The sequence below is a fragment of the Drosophila innubila genome (assembly GCF_004354385.1).
Source record: "Drosophila innubila isolate TH190305 chromosome 3R unlocalized genomic scaffold, UK_Dinn_1.0 2_E_3R, whole genome shotgun sequence".
NCBI classification, from domain to species: domain Eukaryota; kingdom Metazoa; phylum Arthropoda; class Insecta; order Diptera; family Drosophilidae; genus Drosophila; species Drosophila innubila.
In genome coordinates, this window is record NW_022995380.1 from 6,012,279 (window position 1) to 6,040,219 (window position 27,941).

The 27,941-nt window shown below is 41.0% G+C and overlaps 1 protein-coding gene across 1 annotated transcript in view; it reads left to right on the top strand.

Moving 5' to 3' along the window:
- The first annotated feature begins 1,239 nt into the window (after positions 1 to 1,239).
- LOC117790936 overlaps positions 1,240 to 27,941 on the top strand; it is a 30,218-nt gene continuing 3,516 nt past the window's right edge. The window contains exons 1-4 of the mRNA XM_034630551.1: positions 1,240 to 1,282; positions 20,333 to 20,545; positions 21,809 to 21,900; positions 22,186 to 22,296. Coding sequence (XP_034486442.1) covers positions 20,368 to 20,545; positions 21,809 to 21,900; positions 22,186 to 22,296 — 381 coding nt within the window. The 5' untranslated portion in view covers positions 1,240 to 1,282; positions 20,333 to 20,367. The remainder of the gene's footprint in view (positions 1,283 to 20,332; positions 20,546 to 21,808; positions 21,901 to 22,185; positions 22,297 to 27,941) is intronic.

Genomic DNA, 27,941 nt, shown 5'->3' on the forward strand with positions numbered 1-27,941 from the left:
TCAAGAAAGACGCCCCGTCGTGTGTGTGTTTGTGTGTGTGTGTGTTTTGTTTGTATGCTCTGCCTGGCACTTGGGACATCAATAAAAATCTCTTGATAAATGTCCAATTTAATTTTGTTCTTTTACTTATCTCCGACTCGGCTTTGGCCAGCCACTGCCGACAATGCCGCCCTCTGAATTTTGCCACCTCCCACATGGATTTCATTTCTTTTATGTACAGTTTTCTTTCTCTCTCTCTCTTCTTATTATTATTTTTTTTTTTTTTTGTTCATTTTTGTTGCCTTGATTCTATTCCGTTTCATTGCGCGAGACGCTCGTCTCCAGCATTTCTCACACTTTGGCGGCTTTTTCTTTTCGAATGCTCCGTAATCATGATATGGCTAAAAATGGGCATATTTGTGCCAGCTAATGTTGACAGGCAATTCGAGTAGATGGCCCGAACAATTGGCCAAGCCAATGGCCATTATGAATTTAAGATCTAAATCAACTCAGTGCTAATTCCATTTTGTGCCAAAAATCATTTCAAGTTCTTGATAACATCATAATTTAATGACTGAATTTAATGAAAGGCATGCAACTTTATGTTACATATTTATTTTTAATTAATTTATAGATAATACAGAGTAAGCATTAACTATACTTTATGTATGGATGTTAAACATAAGTAAATTTTTGAGCATTTTGAATAGCTTGCACTCATTCATTTAATGTGCTCAGACTCACTTAAGTATACTTTTAAAATAGGATATCTAAAAGATTAATACCCATTGCTTATGATATTCCTACTTTTTTTTCTATGGCTTCTGCATATCAATTCTATAGCTTTAATTTCATTAACTTTATAATTTAATTATTTAATATAATTTAATGACTGAATTAAATGAAAGAAATGCAATTTTATGTTACATATTTATATTTAATTAATTTATAGATAAAACAGAGTAAGCATTAACTGTGTTTTATGTATGGATGTTAAACATAAGTAAATATTTGAGCATTTTGAATAACTTGCACTCATTCACTTTTAAAATAGGATATCTAAAAGATTAACATCCAAGCTTATCATATTTCTACTTTTTTTTTTACTTTGGCTTTCGCATATAATTTCTATGGCTTTAATTTCATTAAGTTTTTTTTTATACTTTCCATTAGGAAGTCAAGTATTTTAGTATTTTTTTCCATGGACTACTTGTGCTTTAAATCTAATTTAATTTGTCTTTCCATTTCTACTTGCAGACGTTGCCGCCAGCAGACGGCGTCTGGCGCCGGAACTGTCTAACGGGTAAGAAATATGCTCGAGCTTTGATTTAATTGAACTTGCGTCATTTTCTCCGCGGATCCCTGCAGATGATAGAGCTGAGTCAGCTGCACTCTTCTTTTTTGTGGCAAATTTAAAATGCGGCAGCTTATTAAACAGCAGCTTCTATTGGCAGAGCAGACGGCTAATGGAAACCCTCGTTCTTCTGGCCAACGTCTGACACATGTGGCCCGCACTGAGCCCGGCAAATATTGTCTCATTTTGTATGCTGTGTGCCAAGACTAAAATCAATAAATCAAAGCCAGGCTGGCGGGCTGCCGTCTTGGATGGGGGCGGGGCGAGGATTTGATGGCAGACAGTGAGTCAGGATCTATAGGGGTCTTGAAGGCGTCGTCTGGAATGTCGCACGATGGCGCGTGCCTCGGCCGCTGTTGAATCAGGCGACACATTTGCGTGTTGCAATGCAAACAATGCTGCTCTTTCCCTCTACCTCTACCTCTCCCACAGCCTTGACCCTTGAGCCGTTGAACAAACTGTCACAGAGTATTTCGCTTCAAGTCCGCATGTTTACGAACATGTCGCTGTATCACCGCGCACTCTGATAGACAGTCAGCCAATGTTAGCCAGGTGAGCCGTCTGGCAACAGGTAAGCAACATCCCAGAGCAACATACTGTGGCATGCAATATTAAACGTTGCACATTTGCCAATGCGATATAAAATCAACGACCACAAAGGCAAATACGCATAGCATCAACTTGGAGCAGCTCAAAAGTTTTGCGTTTTAAAGGCTTAACCCTAACCCGGCACAGGACACAGCGCACAGCACACAACTCGGCACAACTCGACAGAGTCCTACCCAACTCAATCCTCAATCCCAGGCCCCTAGAGTGAGGCTCTGCTGCTTTTTTATGCGACGCGCTGTGGGCTTAAAAAGCAATTCCGCAACTGTTTTTGCAATGGCGCACGCCATGACGACATATGTGTCTCTTTCACTCTCACTCTGAGTGTGTGTGCGAGTGTGTGTGTGTGTGTGTGTGTGTGTATGCATGTTAAGGCCCCATGTGGAGCCCTCATTCAGATCCCCTTGGGCTGGCTACAAAGCTACAGCAATGCCAACAATGCTGTCGTTATCGTCGTTTTCACTTCAATTAAAAGTTGGCAACTTTTCTTGCCTGGTTTACCTAAACGACAACGGCGAACGGCGAACGGAGTTGCAATCGCTGCTTAGAGCGATTTAACTGCTGCTTCAACTCTCTTACTCGTACTTGTGCTTCTCCAATTGCCATTATGCAGATTCGTATAGCTGATTACCAAATTACAAACTGTAATGGCAGCAATTGTTTTGTGTATGTTACGACTGCCATATGGCACGCTAACGACAAGTAGGCCGCCAAATTGTCACAGAAAAACTAACAACGACAGAATGCTGAAGCAGAGCTCTAAGCTAGGCGTGCCACATGCTACATGCCACATGCCACTTGCCACATGCAACATGCAGCACATACAGTATGCAGTTAAAATACAAAGAAGGTCACTTGGCAGCTCAAGTCACACTTTAAAGCACGTATACGACGCGTGGGCCCAACGACTTCCGTGCTATTTACGCACCGTCGCGTTGCTTGGCTCACTGCCTGCCTTCTTGGCTGCTTCTGCCTGTTTATACCTGTTTATGCCTGCTTCGGGCTGCTGTTGCCTCTGCTGCTCGACTGTCAGGAATTTCCGCGAACGTTAATTGCGACAAGCCAACACTCGGTTGCGAGCCAAAGCGACAAAGAAATACCTTTTGACTGCTCCTTCATTACACCTTTTGTGCGATGCTCTGCCAAGAAAGCATTCGCGCACATTACAACTGTCTTGCGTTTGTTAACACTTGCTTTTCATTTCTATCTACATTTATTTGAAAAATACTTGGTTTGCTTTGTCATTTTATCGCAGTGTAGTTCAAGTTCTAAACATCAGGAAAGTAAGGGTATTGCAATTGCTTGTGTGTGTCTTGACTTTTGTTGTCATTGAAGTTACAACAACGGCAATGGCTGCTTGCATATGTTGCCACAACTGCAAATGCTTTTGGTGTGGCAGAGAGGTGGGGAAGTGCGAGGAGAAGGCGACCATTTAATAGACGTGCCATTGAGCTTTGTCGCCGTCGCTTCATTTCTCTGGCTTTTCAAGCGGTTTTCTATATATTATATTTAGCGAGCTCTGCTTCTTTTCAATCGTGTCATTAAAATTGATTTTGCAGCTGGCAACAACGATTCGCTGTTAGATTTCCTTTTAGCCAAACGACAAAGAATTTGCTAAATTGCTTTTCTGCTTGCCACACACACACACACACATAGATGCACAGATTCTAGCACAGGTACAAACAAATGCCAAGACCAGTTGACTGTGCGTTTGGCTTAGCAATTAGTTTTTACTTTTGGCCGCAACTAAATGTTGCATTGACTGCTTAGATAGAGAGAGTGAGAAAGAGAGATTGGCAAAGAAAGAGTATGGCAGATACAGGGAGAAAAGAGAAGCATTCTTTTTATTATGTTGCACGAATAGTTCTGTCAAGTTATTGTTGCGACTTTGGCAACTGTAACAAAAGCGATTAAAAGTCCCATAAAAACCAGAGGCCATTAATAGCGCAATAATATTATCAGCTTATGTTCGATGCCACACGCACACAGTCACAGTCACAAACACAATCGCAATCACAATCTCAATCACAATGTGGCATAGGCTCACACACGCTGTGGTTGCCAAAAACTAAACTTTGTCTTTTGTATTTTCATTAACATTTATTGGTTTTTTACTTATACTTCCGAACATAATAACTTGACGAGTGGAAAGATATTCTGGAAAGCGGGAGGTGGCACTAGAGACCCTGTAGCAGTCCCTAAGCCAGTGCAAGTCCTTTGGCTTAGGGAAGCTGTGCCACAATATTTTGAGGTCGTATCAGCGTCATCATAAAATAACGTTAATGACGGCAACAAGGTCGTAAAATCAAAATTTCTGCTATTTCAATGCTGAAACCGCTGCGGTTGCCGCCAACCGTCGACGTTGACGACGACGACGACGACAACGACGGCGGCTGATGGCGTCGCTGGAGCTGTGAACTTTGCAACAATGTTGATATGGAATGACAAACATTTCACATTCGTGTACCATGTGGCGTATACGTAATATTGAAATTTAATTACTTTAAAGGCAAGGCGGGGTCATTTTCAAGGAATTATATCTCAAAGAACACAAATGGAGATACAAAAGTCGTGCTGTAAGCAGAAATACCATTCAGATGAGATTTTGATTGAGATACACGTATCAGCATTTTGTGTCCCCTATAGCACTTTGAATATGCAGTTGATATATTGAGAACCATCCGCATTTGAGCTGGATTTATTTAAGCCCCAACGATTTTGGGCTTTTTAAATAAATTTCACATTCAATATACTTGTAAATTTTATTTAATGCGCTGCCCCAGCAACCAGCATAAGAATCTAACCCAATGTTCGTGCGCTCGCTTTCTGCGTGGTATACGTATATGTGTGTGTGTGTGTGTACGTGTGTGTGTATGGGGAGGCGTGCAGGATGATTTTAAATATTCATTAGACAGACGGCAGCGGCAGATGGAAAACGTGGCAGGCAGACATTCAGTGGCAAAAACAATCCGACAAACCCTTTGAGCGCACAGGTCAGGGTCACCATGGCAATCCACTGGTTGTGGATGTGAGAAACGACATTTGAAATTAATTTCAATCACCGAAATGTGAGCCACAACGTTCGACCAATGGATTGGGTTTTGAAAATTGAAAAGGCTTTGCAACTGTTTGGGGAACTTCAAAGATGCGAGAATGGGGCATCAAATCAATGAAAATCCACAAAGATTTTGGTCATACTCGTATTGTGGTCCATTGTGTGCTTGGTTTATGGCCTGACCATGGCTTTATGTATTACGCGATTCAGATTTTATCACTCAGGCGTTAAAATGTCGTAAATGTTGGCCTCTTGCTGCTCTTCCAGTCCGCCAGTTGGTCTGTCTGTGGCCTAAGTAAATCAGCATAAAACTTAACTAAATGAAGACAATCAAAAAGTGACCAAGCCCTGAATTGCATATGTCTATTTAGACATACTGGCATTACGAGTATAACACCAGACTCTTGAGAATTGAGTTACAGCAGCTGGTAGAACTTGTTTGTCCTCCTCCTCTTGCTCCTTGTCAATGTCCTCATCCTCATCTTCATCCTCATCCTCAGGTTGCCACATTCTGCTCTCCAAATAATGCCATGCCATGGAGTTTGCCTTTTGCCCTCATTCTCTCTCAAAACATTTGCAGCAAAAGGCAACGCCAAAGCAATATGGTAAACTATATAAAAATTTGCCAGGGCAACGGCCCTGCCCGACCGAGGCTGATGGACAAAAGGTCGACACAACGTCATCGTCATTGTCGTCATTGTGCTGGGCCTGGTCAAGTGGCTGTTGCCTAGCTTACTGGCTGACTGTCAGAATGGCTGACTGGCTGACTGTCAGACCCACAGACTGACCGTACAGCATTCGCAACCACAACAACAATAAGAACATGAGTAGCAGCAACAACAGCGGGCACAACAGCAACAACAATAAAGTCTTTTACTGTCCTAATAAAAGACAAACAAAGGACTCTGGGCTATGCTTCTACTGCTTCTGCTCTCGGGGAGCATTTTCGTATCGCAATTTTCATTATTTTATTTGCCTATAAACGAAGCCATATTTTTGCAAGTGTATGCAGCACACACCAACACACAGACACACACACACACACACACACACAGAGAAATGTATCTGTAAATTTATGAGTAACTCCCTCTCATTCTCAGATTGTAACACAATTTGTTTATTCGCCTACTCTACAGAATTTTAAGCAAAATAAGTAATTAAAAATATCATAAAACGGTCAGTTCGAGTTGAGTATTTTCTGTATAGTGTCAGTATACATATGTGAGTGTATCTGATCCATAAAAATCAATGCCGACAGACTGGGGCCGAAAAACCGAATGTCCAGCGTCTGTCGTGTCGCTTCGGTCACTCGGCCAGCTGCTGGGTCAGTTCGGGTCAGTTGGGGTCAGTTTTCCGCTTTAAACGATAAACATACTCGGCGACAAGCACAAAAACAACTTGTAGGCAATTAAGCCAATGACAACGACAGCCACAGCGTATTGGCTTGTCAGCTGCTGCTGCTGCCTTCCATCTGTAAATGTGTATTGAGTACTTATACTTGTATGTGTCTGTGTAAACAAACAACATTATACAACAAGAGCAAACTTCTTCTTTTATCTTGACAGCGACAATAATGTGAACATCTCTGACGACGTCATTACGGACTTGTATTGTATAAGTGTTATTAAATATGTTGACTGAATAGGGAAACCGAATAACAAGATTCCAAATACAAAAGTCATGCTATTAATTACTTTTTGTTGTTATTAACAAAATTAATTCACTTTACAAATACACATTTAACATAAAAATGATGGTATTTATCGAAGCAATTTGAATATTATTTAGAGTATTTCCAGTTCGGGTTAATTTAAGAAAACCAGAAGGCAGAAATTTAAAACACATTTAACGGGCATGTTTGTTCAGATTGTTGATCATGTTGTTATTGCTGTTTTCTCGTTCCAGCCTGGGGCGACTGTCCAAGTGAGCTTACGTTCACACAAAAGAAACTTAAGAGTTTAAATACCCTGTAATCAGAAAATAGCCATAAAAGGGTATGTGCGGTTTCAGGGCAGACTAGTTAGAGTAGACGAACTGTTACATAATTGCAAATTCAGTCTGAAAAATACTTGAGTTCGATTCCCACTTGCTAAAAAAAATTCAGCTATGAGAGTATAAATGCATTAGGTAGCATACAGCGTAATAATGCATATAGATAATAATAAATAATGTAACAAGAAATAGTAAAATAAAATATTTTAAAAATAGTTATATATGTTATTTTAATATTTGTAAAAATGGTGAATAAAAAAGTAGAACAAGTGATAATTGATTAATTATAATGTCCTCGTTTTGGCTTACCCACGTATAAATTCCGTAAGCAGAGTATCTACTAGTCGACCCTTTAGAAAAATACCATTCTGACTTGTTTTCCTTACGCGCTTTATTTATTAAAAATTAATGCAAAGCGAAACATTGCCTGCTTTTGTGCGCCGATTGGCAATTAAGGAATATGAAATTATTTTAAAATTGCAATCATTTCAGATTATAGGCAGTTATTGCTGCAGCTCAACTTTTTAAATTTAGTTTTTAAATTTTGTACGTTCTTCTCTTTTCTACGTATTTTAAATAAATATCGGTCAATGCGACAAACAATGAAAATATATTTTTTTTGTGCCTTTTTTTTGCACTGGAAATTGAGGTCGTCGACAGAATGTGAGTGTGTATAAGTCTATTATATATGCATGTATAAACATATATATTTATATATTTACGCTTCTGTGCAGATGTGGAAGTCTTGACTTAGGGCTGAAGTGCTTGCTCAGCTGCCTGCTGCTGGCAATGCTAAATGCTCGACAATAGTGTGAGTGTGGCGTATCTGAGTGTGTGTGTGTGTGTGTGTGTTATGTGTGTGTATTTGTCTTGCTATTGTTGTGCTGAAGTTGAGCTGTGTTAATGAAATGCGTTCGGGATTTTAGCTGATACAAAGCAACTTGCAGCGTGCAGCGTGCAGCTTTCAACTTGCAACTTGCAACGGCCGAGGCCGAGTGAAAAGTTTTCCAAATGCTTTAGCCCAGTTACCACAGGATTGTGGTCCGCCCACTTGGCGACTGTAATTAAATGCAGGGCATAACTACTTCTGGTTGTTGCAACATTTTCGTACAAGCACACAAACGCACACTCACACTCACATTCACACACACATATATGTAGATTTTTTAAGTATTTCGCTCTGTCTCTTTTTTGTTTTTTTTTTTAGCATTTTGACCTAAAACTTTTGCAGCTGCTCTCATCGCAGTCGCTGTAATGTCAAGTGCTTCCATGCTGTAAGCAGCGCAGTAAGCAGCGCAGTAAGCAGCGCAGTAAGCAGCGCTGTCGGCGTCGAGCTGAAAATCAGGGTTTTTATGTCGCATATGCGGCAATTAGGCGCTTTTGCCAGTGTGCTTGTGTGTATTTGTGTGAGCCACAAAACGACGACAGCAACAACAACAATTGCGGGTAATCAAGTAATGCTCATTTGGCAATCAGGACTAAAAAATGAAGGCAAACATACGAGAAAAGATGATAAAGTCATGGAGTACGGTAAGCGGAGTGCGAGGAGAGACACAGAGACACGTCAAATGGGACATGTTAATTCCAGCAGAGCAAACAGCAAACAGTACCACGAGTCGACCTGCCCTGCCCCGCCCCACCCCGCCCCGCCCACTCCTTGGCTGGCTGATTGAAGTGCGACGCCTCAGCGATAAGCACATTTAACTGTGCAAACGTGACGCCGTTGCCTTTTATTTTCGGTTCCGCAAATCCTATTAAAAAACGAGGCTGTCTACAAATGCGTATGAGGTGAGAAACTTGAGAGTCATCCACATGTAAGCGAGTGTTCATGTGTGTGTGCGTCCAAATTATGGCCTTTCTTTACTAAAAATTAAACAAAAGCAAAACAGAAAGGCATTTTGAGAACCCGAAAAAATAAACAGTTTTTAAGATTTGAATATACTCAATTGAACAATGAGTATTTACTTACGAATATACGAACAAATAAATATTTTATTGACCGAGGCAATTGCTTACGAATTCCTGCAAGAATTTCAATTAAATTTAAGCTTCATTGGAAAATATGTATAAAGAGGAAAGTTTAATAAACTACCTGGAAAAACGATAGTACAACGCTTGCTCTACAAACTATCGTTTTTAAAGGGATAATATTAGAAAGTATAACATCGATAGTCTGGCTGGACAATATACAGTGTTTGATATCCTTGCTTTCAAATTCCTTGGGCTAATCGATCAATATAACAAAACAAGTATAAAAATTCTTAACAATCTTTCGAAACAATTTCTCACTTTGGAGTTGAAATGCTTTAAGCGACTCCTTGAGCAACCCTCTTGCATTTATTTTAATTTATTTTTATTTTTTTCTTTCGAGTAAAAGGCTAAGAGAGTTGCCTTTTTGAAAATGCAAACTTTTTGCTAATCTTTGCTTTGTGCAAAGAGCAAAAACATCAACAACAGCAGCAACAACAGCAACAACAACAACATCTAAAACAACAAAAACATTTAGGCTACAAGTTTAGCTCGTGTGAGTTTGTGTGCCGAGCTACACAGCCTGTCAAAAAGTTACTTATTTTCCTTTAACAACTTGCATTAGACTTTTTGCCCTGAACGCACGCGTCCTTGCTGCCTTCGCCGATGCCGACGTCGCAGTCGACGTTGACGCCGCCGTGTCTGTCTTGTCGTCCTGTCTGCTTGTCCTGATTGCTGAGCCTGTGTGATGTTTACACTGCTTTTGCTTTTGATAAGGTTAATCAAAAGTTTTTTAATCCATTCTGCATACAGCCAAACATAGACCAACACACACACACACACACACACACACACACACATGCTGCGAAAAGGGATCATCAGCCTCGACGTTCATGTGTGCTCATTATCCCGGTCCCAGTCCCGGTCCATGCCGAGAGTCACTTTGAGCCCGCAGCGCTTTCAAAGTTCTTCTGCTGCAAAGTGAATTTCATTAATGCAAAATTATATGTATTTATTTTCTTGATGCTTCTGGTCTACAGGTAAGAGGCATCGGAATCGGCAGCGGCACCGGCATTGGGGCACTCGAACCGCTAACCCAAAGCTGTTTAAAAATCACATAATTTATGCGACAAAGTTGAACAAAATCAATTTGGCCACAGTCAGTGTAAAACTTTGCAATTAAGCTCTGGGAGACATTTGGCAAGGTGAGCAGCCGAACCGAGGTAGCTTCACCCGCCAGGTGCAAGCCTCGCAACTTTTGCGATAACTTTAAATCATCTAATTATGAGTCAGCCATTGGACAAGCAAGCAAAAGCCAACAACAACCACAGTAGCAGTAGGAACATCAGAGGCTCCTGCGAGCAGCATTTAATTTCCGTTCCGCTGTTCCAACCCTATTGCCACGCCCCTATTAACCTCGGCGCTACCCTGCAAAGATTTCACTCAGTAGATGGCCAACCCGCCAACCCACCGAACTGACACTTTACTTCATTTCTGCTGACTGGAATTAATGGCTTTTGTTGGCATAGTTTTAACGCTTGAAGTTCGACTGCGACGCTGTGTACAAAATTTATGTTCGAATTTATTGCAAAGTTTATTAGACAATTCCTTTTTTGCGAGTAATTTTCGCCAAAGAAGGCAACGAGAGGAATTTTTGTGAAATTTATGAGCTTCATAAATGACCAAAACATAAAGCCAGCACAAGCCAGGCCAACATGGACCAACGCTGCGTATGAGCAACGTGCCAATTGCCTTGATTTCGCTTTGCCTCAGTCCCCCAAAGAGAGGGAGCACAAAATTGGATAGGATGTGAAAAGGGGGGAAGGCAGATAGAAGTCTCTGTAACTGGTCTTCACATTACATTACGAAATGATGGCGGCTGAATGCAAAAATGCCATAAATATGAATGAGCTGACGAGTAGCAGAAGTAGCCATTTTCCCCTTTCCCCTTTCCCCTTTCCACACGGTGCGATCCCTTTGGCCAACTGATGTACTTTATTTGTTACAACATATTTAACTGTAGTTGCTGGCAAACAGAGCAGCAACACCTGCACCTGCCACGCCGCAGCCTGTGGCTGCCTCTTAGTTTTCTGCTTTGATTTATGTAGGCAACGGCAAAACATTTCAAAAGCAACAGCAACAACGCAAATGGTCGAAAGTGTGTCAGAATGTGTGTGCTTGTGTGTGTCTGTGAGTGTGTCAGAAGCTTGCTCATAACTTGCCACACTGCCCTGCCACTGCCACTGCCAGTGCTCCTGCCCTCTGGCTGCCCAAGTGCCTGCCACTTGTTGTGTCTCATCAAAAATGTATTAACGAGCTTGCAACGCAAACGATTTTTATCTGCCAGCGTTGATTTCATTTTGAGCTGCCCTACATGCCGCATTTCACATGCCCCTACTCTCTAAGCTCCCGCTCTCCCACTCTCCCACTCTCCCACTCCTCTCCTCAGCCTCCTTCTGCTGCGGCTCACAAGTTTGACTTAGATTTGTATCGCTGGCACTTTCAACACGTGCATGCAAAGTTGCTGTGAGGCAGCTGTGGCTGCTCCCAGCTTTTGCCGTGGCGCCACTTGGATCTGTGGGCTTCTTTCCGCTCAGCTCGCAAACTTTTAATGGCGCATTATTTCATACTATAAATTATAAGAAAGGCGCCGCAACCGTTAAGAACCGTTAACATTTAGCCAAGTCAGCCGCTTGACAATTTGAGTCACCTGAAATGGCTGAAACAATAAAAGAGGCCAACAAATGCAATGCAATGCATTGTTTTATAGTTTTATCCTATGCTTAGGCCTTTGCAGATGAGATGACTCAATCCCGCTGTGTGTCACTCGCAGCACAAAAGTCGCATAAAGAATTTTCTGCTGCTCGCAAAAAACTTCAAAAAAAAAAAAATGGGCATGGCATGATCTTGTAAAACAGTTGCGAACAAAAATGAAAAATGAAAAAGTTGAAAATAGAAAAGAAAAAAATAGAAATGCACGAAAATAACTGGCAGAAGTTTCAAATGGCACTTTATCTTGTGGGCGAGCTGCCTCAGTTTCAGCCTGTGAGGCTGCTACAGTTTATTTAGTGCAACGGGACGAGGTGGGGGGGTGGGGGGCAACCACAAGAACAACAACATCAGCGAATACTCGCAGAATATGAATTGCAATGACGGCAACGACGGCAACGACGCCAGCGACTTGTCAGTGAATTTATGTGGCGAACTATGAGCAAAATAAGCAGCCCCAAAAGTTATGAGTTTCGTGTCATAAAATGCCACAACAACAGCGATGCCACCTGCAAGGCCAACAGCCAATGCATATGTATGTATATACGTGTATATATATATATGTGTGTGTGTGTGTTTACCATGCTGTTTATGTAAAAAGCTCATTTCACGCATCCGCTTCCGTTTTCTATTATGACCGGCAAGAGCAGCAGTAAACGACTGGAATCGTAATGTGGAAAAACAAAATCATAAATTCCTAATAAAATAAATATGAATACTTTTATCCTTGGCTATGTAGCCGCCGCAAAACTTTAGCTCAATAAATATGCCAAATGCAGCAACATAACTTCAGTTTAAGCTGGCAAAACAAAGCCAAACATGCTGGGGGAGTCAGTAGTATGAGTACATATCCCATATGTAGCCAGAGTATACAAAAGTTTTTGGAGAACTTGCACAATAAATTAGCTGAAATTAAATTAAGAAACGCTCTAATTAGTGCGAATATCGTTGGCAAATCAAATTAAATGCAGCCACTTGATGAGAGCCAAAAGGAAACGCAAACAAAAACGCAAACAAAAAGAACACAAAAACAGAGAAAATGAAAAGATGAGATTTTGGGCCTGACTTTGGCTTTGCATCTGGGCTTCTTTGTCATCAGGGTTGGGGTCAGGGTTGGCTTTGGGTTTGGGTTGGAGTTTCGGTTTGGGATGTCATTGCAGTTGCTGCTAACTACTTTGAAGCTTTGCATGTCACACAAGCGACGGCAAAGACAAACATTAACCCCGAGACGGCAGAGGCACGCTTCAATCTCAGTTGACATTGTTGTTGTCAGTGTTATCATTGTTGTCGTTGTTGCTTTTGTTACCACGCATCGTGTCGCCAACAATGTGGCAACATAAAACTATTACCACGACGACATGAACACAACTCCTAATTACCCAGGGATTTGCATTTGTCTTGTGGCATGCACACACACACACACACACTTACTACCGTCTCTGCAAAAGTGAGTGTTAAAGATGTACGATGGTCTCGAATGCTTCTTATGGCACGTTGGCATCATAAACGTCCCTTATCTGCTGCGCCCTTTTCTAGGCAACGCTCATATCATTTGGCCACGCCCCAACGACCGCCTTTCTCTCATTTACCCTACACTCTTTTCATTCCTTTCGTTTCGTTTTGTTTCTTTCCCTTACTTTACATTTTTCTGCTGCTTTCTGCGTTCTCTGCTTCGGCAAGGCTTCTTTAATTTTATGGCTTGTCTTGGCGACGCTGCCGCCATTTTCCTTTCAGTTCATTGCTGCCACCGCTTTCATCACTTGCTTTCCACTTGCCACGTCCCCCCTCCATGGAGTTCTTCACTTACTATTAAGCCTGAATGTCATTAGCTTGTCTCGTTTATCTTTTAATGAGTGTAAAATAAAAATCGCTGGAGTATGGGCTGAGCTAAGGGGATGGAAGGTCTATAAGGTCTTTGAAACAGCAGCAAATTATCAAGGCTCTTAGAAAGTCTCTTAGACGCATAGACTATCCAGCATGGGATCTACGACAAGAGTTTAACTAGCAGAAAGTACATCAAGTACAGCTATTAGATTTTATCATAAACGAATTTGACGTTCGACTACAAATTTATCCGATCCAATAAGCTTGACTGAACATCAAACTTAAAGTATATTTCATTACACTGCTGAAGTCATTTGACAAACTGAAATACATAACATATTTATGTTTTTATGTCTCTTAAAGTTGCGCTTCGTTTAAATTATCTAATTGGATCTTTTCTTTGCATAGTACGGCATTATTAATCCGTTCAGTTCTTTGACCGCCCTCCCTTTCTAATGGCCCGCTTTGGCAAATTTCTTTAATATAAACGTCGCCTTTTACGAGTGAATCTCCACAAATCAAGTATACGCACCGTCGAACGCCAACTGTCCAGCAATATTTCATCCACTTATTCCCTGGCGAACTTTGTTTGCCATCTGCCCGCCCTATTGTTTTTGCTTAAGCTGCCACTTAATCCAGTCGCCTCGCCTCGCCCCTCCCCACCACACCCCCTCTGCCACATCCCATGAGTGCTTGCGTGCGCTCCGGGACACGCGTTTTTCGATGTTCCTGTTGCTGTTGTTGGATTGCTGTAAGCCCTTAATTAAATATTAAATACGCCTAATTGCGCATTTCATAACTCAGGCAACGGCAAGTAATTAATTATTTAAGTTAAACTAAATTGAGCTGAGCCAGTCACGACACACGCGCAAAGTTTTCTTCCTGCTGGCAATGTAAATAAATATCCGCAAAAGTAAAAAAGCCTGTCAAATACGATGTCTGCGTTTTATACGTTAAGATTATTAAGGTTTTCAGAGGGAAAAGCAGCGAGTCAGAGAAGCAGGCAGACAGTTTGGCAAAAGAAATTTAAAAAAAAAAGTTGTTTGCTATTAACTTGCACACACATGAAACAGATTTACACAACAATGCGAAACTGAAAACTACAAATTGTGCCAGAAGCGTTAATTATGCAGCTTGGCACGCTTTTGCTATTATTTCCTTTTAGTGTTCTTTGAAGCTGCCAGCTCGTGTACAGAAGTCGTATTAAATTTCCTGCTGATAATCTGTGAACGAGCGTGATTAGCTCGACTCCGACTACGACTCCGACTCCGACTCGCACACGCGCAGAGAGTGAAAAACACGTTGCCGTCACAGCTTAAATCATTGAAATTGGAACCGAGAAATCACAACACTGCCGTCCATTGTTGAGCCACAATTTGCACAACTTTTCGGTGGTTAGAAAACTTTCGAACAGACACTGGCACAGAAAGAGGACAGAACAGCAAGAACAGAGGCAAACTTGTCCGAAAAACTATTTTCATAAATAGCAGCGGACAGCGCCAAATGCAAACACAGGCCCGGCGTCGTCTGGACTTCGTCATTGCCGACCTCCTGGCTAACTCCTGGACTGCTGCCTGCCATTGGACATTCAGCTTGAATCCTTTAAGTTTCTTTTGTTCACAATGTACTAATGCCCGTTTTTCACAGTGTGATTTATCGGTTTCGAGGTTCACAGTTCGAGTTGCAAATGCATTTTCCGTGTTATCCCCAGACCAGCACCCAGAACCTAGAACCCAAGCGAAAGCCAATGCCAGGCCGCAAGCCAGTTGGTCGATGGAACGTTTGGAGATTGCCATTTTAGCAACTAACTAATACAAACTTCAAATAGCTTTCGTTCCATTCTCGGCTCACTCTTCCCTCGTCCTTTCAACGTATCTGTGAGTGGGTGTACAAACTTTTTGGCTTTCAAAATGTCAACTCATTTGAGCTCGCTTTTTCTACCCTTAGCTGTTATAATAACTTTGTGATACAGTTTGCAACACAATGAGCAGCATTCTTTGTCCAGTCGAGTATGCAACAGTACTTTTATTCCTTACTTCCATATTCATTGCATTAACGATAAATCTACCATCTTCGTCTGTCACTGCTTTTGATGAGAACTGCTAAGAGCAAGCGGATAACAATATCTATTAATGTTCAAAGCATGGTGGGATTAAGTATGATAAGTTGAACAAATATCTTAAGTAGTTGTAGTTGCATATCTATAGATATAAAGTTGCTTGATCTCATTCATTTGATTATAACTTTTATTCAGAAAGTGAAGAAAATTCAAATTTACCTGAATTAAAAAGTAAATATACAATTGTATCGAAGCCATCAGAAGTTAGTTTTATTCAAAACTTTTTCAATCAAAATTGTGTGGTCTTCATTTTAGTTTATCGGCTTATCACAAAATGCAATTGAACAGCTTTGTGTGTAACAGTGCTGGTGACCTGACCCCGTTGACCTTTTGCTTTAGGAAATGCAATTAGCAGCCAGTACTTGATTAAATACTGATCAGGAGGCATCGATAAGCGGCTTTTGGTTCAACAGTGATGGATGGCAAACATTTATGGTTGAATTCATGCAAACCACACATAATTGAGGACACATCTTGAGATGCGATTGTGGCCAGGGACTCTGTAAGTTGACTTTCTAGTGCGGTCACCGAGACTGGATGGGGAGAGGGGGAATGCTTGTGGTGAATGGACGTGTGCACGCAAAATGTAACAAAAGTGACACAGCTTTGATAAAAGAAATCAATGTCCTTACAGGAAGTGCCTTGGCAATTTGCAATCCTTTGTGTCATTACACAAAGCTTCCGCAGGGTCCTGGAGCTGTCGCCTGCAGCAACACGCTGCTGCAATCAAAGCGATTCGAATCACCAGCAGCAATAGCAATAGCAGGAGCAGCAGCAGGAGCAGCATCAGCAGAAGCATTAATCCTTCATTGGCAATCAGGCATCCTTGCCCTTGTCCTTGTCCCTGTCCCTGCATCCGTCTTTGCCTTTGCCGTTGCCTTTGAGAACCTGTGATGAACTCTGTCCCAGAAACGGAAGTTGTAAAAACGCCAACGCCGCACAAAGCAAACATAGAGGGAATATTTGGTGCCTGGCGCCTGCTGGTTGCTTTTATTTCTCTGCACTCTTGCCACTTGGTTTGGCTAACCAGTGGCATGGAACCGATTATAGTATTGCGTATTTGGATTGAGATTTGCCTGGGGGGACATTCGTCAAACGACGCAGCAACTGGAGCAATTGTTTCGCCAAGTTTCCTTTTGCTTTCGCTTTGTTCATTATGCGTCTCCTTTCTTTCTTTTTAGCCATTGTGCTGGGGCAGAGTATAAACACTGATTGATTGATTAGAGGCTCAAGCCTGTATAGTCTCAGGGTTTGAGGACTGACGATATCGTGTGTGGCAGCCACGTTGTGGCACTAAACCTAATGAGAGGTCCTTGAGCGAGTGTCGCATCAATCAAACGCGCATTTAGCGCTTTATTTATACATATAAGTATTTATTTCTATGTACATATGTACATACTTATGTGCCGACACTCGTAGCTGATCGCAACGATTTCCCTTGACTTGCGATTATTGTTTTCGAGTAGGTGTGTGCTTAGCTGACAGCTGGCGATTAACAAATGAATCATACTTCCAAGTGAATGATTGCCACTGCCTCTCTCAGATTCTTGGGCTTTACTTAAAGCATAGTTTTCCTTTAGCTAAACTTGCTGCTTAGCCTTAAAGCCTATTTGGAGCCAGGCGTTTAAGCAAGCCAATTTCTGTTCATATACCTATCTGAAAATTGGCTACGTGGCCGACTTGAGTGCCGTAGATTGGCATGAAATAAACTGAGACTGAAATCAATAGTGAAAGCAATAGCCAGCAACTAAGGAAGTGCTCCAGTGGCCCACACTTCCCCAGTCCACTCTCACTCTGCTGTCTCAGCATTGTTGCACGTCATGGCTTCCGCAATGGACACCGGTCAACGTCCACTCTGCCAGTGACAACTGACTTCGTACTGTCTCCCTGTCATTCCAACAGGAAAACAAGTGAAGCAGCTTGAGACAACAATACTCAACTAGAAGATACCCAGTGAGTATAAGATTTGTATCAAAGATTTGGATAGTTTTACAAATTAAGTAACTAATTATTTAGCCAGTTTGCTGGCACACAATTTAGTTAACCCTTCTTAGCCATTTTCTGACTTGCAGGGTATAATATCACTTTATCAAATGACTCGGCTTTTACCTACATACTCGTACTTGTACATACACATTCTTTATGTACATTTATTGAAAACTGATATCAGTGCTGACACACTCCTCTCTTTCTCTTTCGCTCTATCTCTTCCTGTTTCCCTCTTTCACACTGTCACTGTAACAAAGTCCTCATTATCAGTTGAAGTGTTGTCAATCACGGGATTTCGTCTGTTTTGTTTTGATTTGACTTTCAATTGAATTTCTCATTTGAATATTCCACGTTATCGTTGTCCTTGTCAATGCCATTCTGGAAGCATCCAAAATCCCTCCGCCGTTAAGCTCCACGGCAGCACCTCGAGCTTAACGCTTATGATGAGTTCGTTCCTCTTATTGGCAAACTGCAAACTTTCAACATAAAAAATTAATTTGATTATATTTTTGGCGGCATACTCCTAGCGCTCTTGGATTTGCGTTAATGACGCCATAATCAACTGTTTTATTACACTTTAAAAAGTTAAGCTCTCTCACGCACATATACATACAAGCAAACACATATACAAGATACACATAAACACATATACGGGGTAGCTTTTATAGGGCTTAGCTGTAACTTTTTTTTTAATTATACTTTCCGTACTTATATAAGCTGAGAGGCGATTAAAGCTATATTCAAATAGAATTAAATCGAGATTTATTGAATGCTTAATGCTTAAGGTATTTTCTATCCTGCATTCATAGAGTTAAATCAAATACGTGACCAGTTAAACCTATTCCAAAAGATATATCTGGAAGAGTTATAGCTAGTCATTTTACTTATTTAATATGCAAAATCATGTTTGCTATGGAACGAATCTTAAAAGAATTTAATATAGTATCGGGTATTTATAAGCAACAAAATTCCTGACAAAATTAACGCAAGCGAGTTTCAGTTTTCATAAAGGGTTTATAGACGGCAGTCAGTCAATGGCGAAGTTTATGTTTGTGATCGGAAAATTTAATTAAAATCATAATGAAATAATTGAGAATTTGTTGTTATAAAATTTGTGCGTAATAGAAATTTCGGAAATTCCCATGGCATGAACAATAACAATAGCAGCAGCCAAAACTAACAATCATGCCGGCAAGCCAACCAAACTGAAAGTTAGCTGGAGCTGGCAGTGAAGCTAAAGCAAAAGCTGAAGCGAGTTACTAACCACAATGTCTGGTCCATCATAACAGACTCCATGATTGTGCCATGGGATAGAATGGAATGAAAGTTGGGCAGTCAGTGAGTCAGTCAACAATAAAACATAGACATTCAAGTCGGAATGATGACCCGAACTTAATCGACTTGCCTACAATAATATTTAAATTTAATTTAAATGCTCACATGAGAGCAAGCACATGTATGCGAGCAAACAAATCGAAGGATGTGTGTCTCAATCTGTAGAGCAATTTGCAAAACGATATGGTTGTAGTCGGTATTCTTCCTTCTTTGAGCTGAAGCTGAAAGGTCTCTCGATGGGCTTGCAAAATGCACAGCTTGTAGCTCAGTTGGTTGGGTTAATGGTATTGCTGTTGTTGTTTTTGCTCCTGCTCCTGCTCCTGCTCCTGCTATTGCCATTGGTTTTTGTGGCAAAGGGACAATAATTTTAAGTCTTTCGCTTAAAAGCACAAAATGATTGGAGAGTTTCTTGGCCAACCAGACCCGACCCGATGCCATTCTAATGTGTGTGTCTTGGTTGTGTTTTTCTGAAATGCTATTTAAGCTGCGCTCTCGAGCTTCATGTTTATGCTCTGCTTAGAAAATGGAAAATTCGAATTGCAAGAGCTAAATAACTACAGTAAGCCCTGGGCAATGCTTTGGTTCTTAAGTCCTTCTGAGTTAATGCGTTGATATCATTATCAAATTTTGTTGTGCCACATTTGTAACTTTTGAACATTAGCTTTTGCTTTTGTGGCCACGGCAGCACTACACTGTTGTTGTTGTTGTTGTTGATGCTGTTGCTGTTGTTGTTGTTATTTGAGGTCTAATTGATACAAGAAAACAGCAAAGTCGTCAGCAAACTTACAATTGCAACCACCAACTGACAATTGTTTTTAGTTCTGTGGTCAGCTTTCTATGTTTCACATGTCTGTCTGTCTGTCTGTCTAACTGTCTGCCTGACGACTGTCTGTTACACTCCCACACACTCGCATACACACTCGTATTCAATCTATTTCAGATGCCACACACTGTTTGCTGCTTGAGCTGCCACTGCAACAGCTTGGGCGCACGCTGCGTATGGGTAATGCCATTTTGCACACTCACTCAAACACAACATTCGTTCTTTGCGTATCTGTGTGTGAGTGGGTTGCTTAGTTAAAGGCTTTTGTCTTACTTCAAAGTTTTTAAGAACGTCGAACTACAAAAAAAACTTGCACAGTCGTGTCATTTGAAAGCCTTTCAAAGTTGTTACGCTGTCTCCAGGACATGGACATGAACGGGCAGGAGTAATTTCAATTTTCTGCAAAGGCAACTTTAACAAGTAGCCTGGCGTGTTATCAATAAGCATGATAACATCAATTCAAATATGACTTGCAACTTTTACTTAAACATACGTTCAACTCTCTTCAACTCTTTGCAGCACAGCAGAAGCATCAGCAGCAAACAACAGAAAGAATGACTAATCAAAGAGGATTAGGTGGAGGAGGAGGAGCAGGAGGCGAAGGAATCAAAAGAGGAGGAAGACGAAGACGAAACTGCATACTCAGATCAAAATCGGGTTTACCTAGTTTACATGCATTTTTCAATATACTGACTCTGAGCTGCGTTATAATCTCCGACTTATTACTCAGCGGTAAGTTTACTTCCATAAGCTAGTGTAGTTATTATTACGTATACGCACACGTACTAGTCATGTACATGACTAGTGGTCAATTTATCTACTTTCGCACATATCTCTCTCTCTCTCTCTCTCGCTTTCTGTCCCTTTTCTGTTGCTGTCATTGTATTTATTATGCCAACTGCGTACGCAAATGTGGTTAAAATTGATTATTTAATTTGCCAAATGAGCGTTAATATTATGCATTGGACCCCACACACCCACATGTGTGTATGTGTATGTGTGTATGTATGCACATTCGTTAAGCAGTCAATTTATAAAATATTACACAAAATGGGAAAGCACTCGCATTATATAGTTGATCAGCAAACCAACACATTTGATTAATATTGGTTTGTTCAATTAAAATGGCCATAATTCAACCTACCACATGACGACCAACCAATTGAACTCGGAACTGACCTGTTCGAGCTGTGCAGCAGTTCATTTATTCTACATAACACTCTTACAACCTTAAAGAGTTTATACAATATTTACAAAAAGCTTGAATTGCTTTCCATGAGTGTGATTTAATGCAATAATTGTACTTAATACAGGCTTTTCTCACGTGTGTGAAATCTGTAGCTGACTTTTCAAACTCGCAGTGACACCTGATATATCATGTTTGCATTTCCCATTTATATGGAAATTGAAGTGCATCTAAATTGCCGGCAATTTAGCTCAATATGCAACATTGATCATACGTCGTGTTGTGCGCGTTTAAGTCTCTTTAAATATGTCACTTAGCGCGTGCCACGTTTTTCAATTAACGCCAAAGGTGAGAGAAAAGAAGTACACATGAGTATGACAATAAAAGAAAACAAATTGCATTAAATTTAAGGCAATTTCGGTAGTTACTCGACTATGGACAGTCGACAGTCGACAGTCGACAGTCGGCAGCCGAATACCGACAACAAGGGGATGACGATGGCCATTGCATTGTTATAAATTAACATGCAAACGGATCTCTGTCCAGACTCCCACAATTCCCGATCCCAGAACGTATGTAATTAAGTTTTTACGCTCTTGCATAATCGAATTCAAACTGTTGGCTACGGCTTTCAGTGAGTGCCAAGTAGGCCAACAGTTGTTGCTTTTACAACGTATTGCAGTTTATTAAGTGGCTCGTAATAAAAATGGGAATGAAATTGGGATTGGGAATGCGAATGCTATTGGGAATGGCATAAGCTGCTTACTTTGCCAACATACATTAATGTGCATTTCATTCTCATTGTATAGCCCATGGACTGAAGGATCTGAAGATATTTGTGCCGGAAGCCGTCATCATGGGCAATGCAGCGACATTGTCTTGTCAATATGATTTGGAGCAGGTAAGTGAGACTTCCTCGAAGAATGCGAATTGAAAAAAAAAAATAAAATAAAGGGGAATCGAGTTGGCGATAGAGATGAAGATGAAGATGGAAAAGAGACGACATTGTCAACGACAACGTCTGCTTAATTATTATAATTACTAGCACTTTGTCTTCATTGTCCTTGTCGTCGTCGCCGTTAAAATCTTCAGTCTTCCTTCTTCCTTCTTCGTCCTTTGCCATTCGTTCTTCGACTACGTGGGCTATCCATTCACACTTTTCATTAACGCGTCTTCTTCTTTCCAGGCGGCGTTGTATTCGGTGCGCTGGTACTTTAACCAAGTGGAGTTCTACCGTTACGTGCCACGCGAGGCGAAGCCCACATTTGTCTTCCCCGTCTCGGGCATTAATGTTGATGTAAGTGAAATTAAGCATTCGCACCTTAAGCCAGGTCCAGGCCAAATGTATTCTAGGCAAGGCGCCAGACTGCCGAATCAAGCGCTTTAATTGTAGCCATATTCGTAGTATTAGCTGTTCCAATTGTTGTTGTTCTTCTTTTATTTTTATCAATTAAATGAACAAATCAGACAAAAAGCCTGGTCCTGAGGCAGCGCATGTGTTTCGTTCGAGCAAAGTTTGCATTTTAACAAATGGAAATGCGAAAACATTCAAATATTGTGCAAATATTTATTTAAATGTGGACAATGGCGACTGCGGCGACAAATGCAACCCAGGGCAGTAACAACACCAACAACACCAACAAGAACAACAACAACAACAACACTATAACAATAAAAATAACAACAAAGCTGCAGGCAAAGCAAACGCCTCGCTGTCTCTGTACTTCCATCTCCCTGTTTCTCTATTTCTCTCTCTGTCTTTTACTAGCATTTACGTACGATTTTTATTTACAATTTTTGGAAAGTGTCGCGTCTGTGTGTGTTTCTCTCTGTGTGAGTGTTGTGCTGCACAATTTGAAAAGTGCGACTACAACTAACTGAAATATTGCGCAATGTGCAAAATAGTTTATGGCGCGGCTGGGAAGCAACTGAAAGAACGCCACCTCTCGCTGAATACATTGTGCATTCATGTTTGCATTAATACTCTGTAGTCAGTAGTAACATAGTGAGGTATATTAAATTCTAGCAACACATTGTAACAGATGACAACAAAAGTACAAGAAATAATGATAGTCTACATAGCAAACAAAAGAAATGGACATCGACATTATAAGACTTATAACTAGGTATCACAAAGTCGGGATAGCTCAGTGAAAAGAACTGTCGTCCTTCGTGGAGCGCTCATTAATAAAAACAACAGCCGCAAAGTATGCAATAAATTTGTAGTTGAGTGTGCGATGCGCAGAGCGACAACATTTTTCGGACAGCATTCAAAATACTTCTCGACCCCAAAAAGATTTCTAAATTGCCAGCAGAGGCTATAGAATGTTGATGAAAGAATTTAAAAAATGTCATAGGTATGTCCCTAATACTCGAAGTAAATTCGCCTTTAGTTCTCGAGTCTTCTTACATTTACTAAAACGTTGCTTAACATATTTGTTTTGTATTTTATTCGAATGTGAAGTTGTGGGTTGATTTTTCCCATTTTAAATAAAAATATAATTTTTATTTCAATTACTTTGATTATTTATATTATTCTTTGAATCGAAAATATTGTATTAATGTCAATAAATTATTTATTTCTTCAACATTGCCATATCGCTAAAAGAATATGCATACCTCAGAACACCCTATCAAACGCTGCAGGCGCGGAAAAAAATCGCTTGTCGTATAATCATAAATAAATAAAATTGAATTTGCCAAGAACGTTTTTTTGGTTGTACACGAAATATAAATTGAAAACTCATTCGTCCGCACATAAAATTTCCAAACTCATTTACCAACACTCCGAGCAGCATTTTTCAGACTCGCAAGAGGGCGATCTTAAATAATAATAAATAATGGCATAAAGAGGGGCCATTGGCGAATGATGGAGCAATGTTTGTTTTGTACAGAACAAAACAAGGCAACGCGCACGCCTTTAAAAATTATTTGCCATGAGGCCACCATATTTTTGCCCTGCTTCAGTTACAGTTACATTCCCTCTCTATCTCTCTATCTCTCATTCTCTTTGTCTGCTTTGCATCGACAAAGGGAAACTGGTCACATCAATCAACGAGAGTAGCAATCGGACTTGATTAATTTGCTCTGATTGTGTCTTTAATTTGCACTTTATGCGGTAGCTAAAAAAACGATAAAGAAAAAGAAAGAGAATTAACAAGAGAGAAACCCTAGCGAATTGACGAACACGAGAAGCTCTGCTCAAATGTTAATTTGCCACTAATTGGCATTCAAAAGCATTTTCGCACTAATTAAATATTTCGATTACAGTTACGCGGAAGCAAAGGGAGGCAGTAACGGGGGGATAAAGTAGGAGTGATAGTGGGAAGCTGTGGGCGTAACAAATTGCTAGTGCCTGTTAATTATATATATATAGACAAGTATTTCAAGCTGTATATTGAGTCGATTTTTATATCGTGGCTCATATAGTCAACGAATTGGAAACTATTCAGATTCAGAAAGCTTCCATTTGCATTGGAGTCAAGGCGAAAATTGTGTTGCCTACTTATGGGAGCTAACGGCAGAAGTGGAAATACTAAATTATAATTTAAGCAAATTCGCTTCTCCGCATAGTCTCCCTCTCTCTCATTTCAAATATATTCTGCTGTTGAAACTGAAGCGAACTACTTGAGATGCAATGAACTATGAACCGCAAAAGGTGAAAAGCACACGGAGATCTGAGGTAGAGGTGGTGAAAGGGGCTGAGGCAAGTGTGGAGCCATTGCATTGGTTAATGCAAATGATTTAGCCACCGTGCACTATGCAATTAAGTTTGAAGGTTATTCGCAGTTGCAACAGCAAATGCCGGTCATATTGAAAGGCAAAGGAAACTCAGCTTTTGATAAATAAGAAAGAAAAAAAAAGAAGAAAATTGCAAAGCACGCTCCAAGGCAACGAATCGAAATGAAGCAGCACGTTTTCTAATTTACATTGATAGCTGCTGCTGTTGCCACTGCTAACGAAGGCAGCATTCAAAGGCCAGTCAGACCACAAATGCAAATTGAAATGGAATTTTTAAGTTATGCCAAGGCAAATAGTGCAAATATATGTGGCACAGTACAAAGAAGTCAAAGAGCAAGCCAACAGACTACAGACTACATACTACATACTACAGACTACAGGCCAAGAGACTAGAGAGCGTAGTGTAATGTGGGCGAAATTGTGGCAAGTGCCGTAATTGAGATTAAAACATTATAACTTGACTTGTTTTACTTTTCCTAAATCATTTCAAGCAGCTAAACACGCCTAATGAGAAAAGTTCAGGCCGTGGCCGCCATTATGACTATACACATGTATGTATGTACGATTTGTATATGTATATATGTGTGTAGGTGGGTCACATAAAGAGGCGGGCGGGCATTCATACTCGCACTCGTACTCGCTCTCGGGGCAACACTTGAATGGCAGCTGCTTCTGCCGCTGCTCTGTGGCTGACATGCAATGTACTTGAGGGCGGGGGCGGAGGCGGGGGCGTGGCACGACCGGCCGACCGTCCAAGTGCACTCCTGTCGTCCACTTGAGCGTTATTGGAATGTAAATGTATGCATATTAAGGCATGAAGACACGAAACAAGGAGGTGCGCGATTGCAGCCCCCGCGACGCGTCAACAAACTTCAAAAGTTATACCCCTTCCACTTCCACAACCCCTTACCACGATCATTTACCCTGTGCATGTCACATGTCAATTGCTACAACAGCGAGAGGCATTACAGGGCTGTCGCTATAATACGAAAATAATAATCATCATGTTAAATGTAATTAAATTTTTAATTTAGATCCAACGGCAGCCACGTTGGCAATCTTCAATTAAAACACACAATTACCAGTGCCGCCCGCTGAGCGAGGACAGGCTCGGCAGCAGGGATATGAATGCTGGTCGTGGGCAGGGGGGAGAGGGGGAATGAAGCTAGGACAGTTACAGGAATAGGATATGCCAAGTGCTCAAAAGTTTTGCGGCTTATTCATTGTCTGCAACAATAAAAAATAAAAAAATACCAACGAACGGCCTGAGTCTCATCCTGCTGCTCTTGTCCTTGTCGTTTGCCTGCCCAGAAATTTGTGCCCCGAAAAGTTTTTGCACACTGTCAACACGGAAGGAATTATTCCGCATTAAGTTTGCGGTAATGGCGGCGGCAGTCACACACCAAGTGTCCTCTGCTGTAGTGTCCTGGCATTGTTGTTGTTGTTGCTGGCATTTGCTTTTAACATTGTTAATAACCCGACACGCCTCCACCTCACATTTATGCAGAGCAATGTGCGCTTAAAATTAATGCACTCGCCGCTTGCAGGAAGAGATGAAGCCGGCAACAGAAGTGGCCAAAAACTTTGGTCCCTGCGAGCGCCAGGCTGACCCTGCTCCTGCTTCTGCTCCTGCTCCTCCTCCTGCCATCTCTGGGCAGAACCACAGCTTTGGCTGTTGTTAATTAGATGCACACTGGGCGGTAAGGCTGCTTTGGCTTCGTTGGCCTTGTAAGTCGCGAAAGTTTAATTGAGCACTGGATGGGATGTGATACATTTTAGTGATACTTCCTCCTTCAGCAGATTATACAAAAATGTAAATTAATTTGAAGCCTTTTATGTGAAAAAGCATCTTTGTTAACTAAACTGATTCAAATAATAACCAACCAATAATTCAACAATTTGCATTAATGTAGCTGTAGTTTAATAAAAAGATATAGATATAACTAGTATTTGCATTCAAGGAAATCCATTAGTTTAATAAACTATTCATTTAAATTTGTAGACAACTATAGCTTACCATATTTTATGATTTCGTTGGCATTTCGTTGGTCTTATTGCCAGTCTGAAGTGCTCTTCATTAAATTATACTACTATCTGGTGTATGTATGTATTTGCCAACTGTCGACTGTGGACTGTCGAGTGCAATTGCTATTATCCAGATATCCAGAGAAATACTGCTCGTAGTTGCATGCCACATACTTCATGTAGCAGTTATATTTGTTGTTGTGGCCGCTGCTGCTGTCTGGCGGCCTTGGAAAATATATTTTTGACAAATGGCAGCAAATAAACATAATAAATAATAAAACGAAATACGAAATACGAAATGCATTCGAGAGCAGAGCACAGAGCGTACTACGAGTACACACACAACAATCAACCCGTAACTAGCTAACGCTCCGTCCATCTATCCTTATCCACAATTCTCTGGCATGAGGTACGAGGATGGCATTCACATGGCGTGTGCCGCCATCGCCAACAATGAGCACAATAAAAAGCCATGCATTTTCCAAACACCAAAAATTGTTCACAGCGGCGGCAACAACAAATGCCAATGGCTAACAACAACATTATCAACAACTGCAACAGCAACAGCAACAACAACAACAACAACAGCAACAACAACTAAAAGAACAACAACCGCACCGGAAACATCTCATTCACTAAATTTGTGGTCGGTTTTTGCCATTCACTCTGCGTACTCTGCGCTCAGAGCGCGTTAGGCAGTCGAAGTTGTGAAATGCCAGCGGGTAGCTAGGAAAGGGAAACGGGAACGGGGAACAGGGAACGGGGGTAGAAGAATGGGAACTTTGAATGTTGAAGGGAATGAAAGCGGGAACGAGAACGAGACGCCAACGCGAGTGTTGTTAGTTCCAACAAAGCTCGAGGCAACGGAAATTCGGAATGACATAATACGTGCCCATGTGCATGTGTGCAGATATATGTGTGTGTGTGTGAGTGTGTGTGGATAGAGTATGTGGCTGGCTGGCTACCGCGACTTGAGTTGATACAGCAATAATTCATAAAGTGTTGCATGCAAACGAGGCTGCAGCTGAGCTACACACACACACACACACACACACATACACGTACACACATACACCCAAGCAGTCACAATTATATATGTAAAATATATACATATGTGTATATGTTTGTAGCATGCGACAGCGTTGGCAAAATTAAAATTGCTACACAACAAACAGC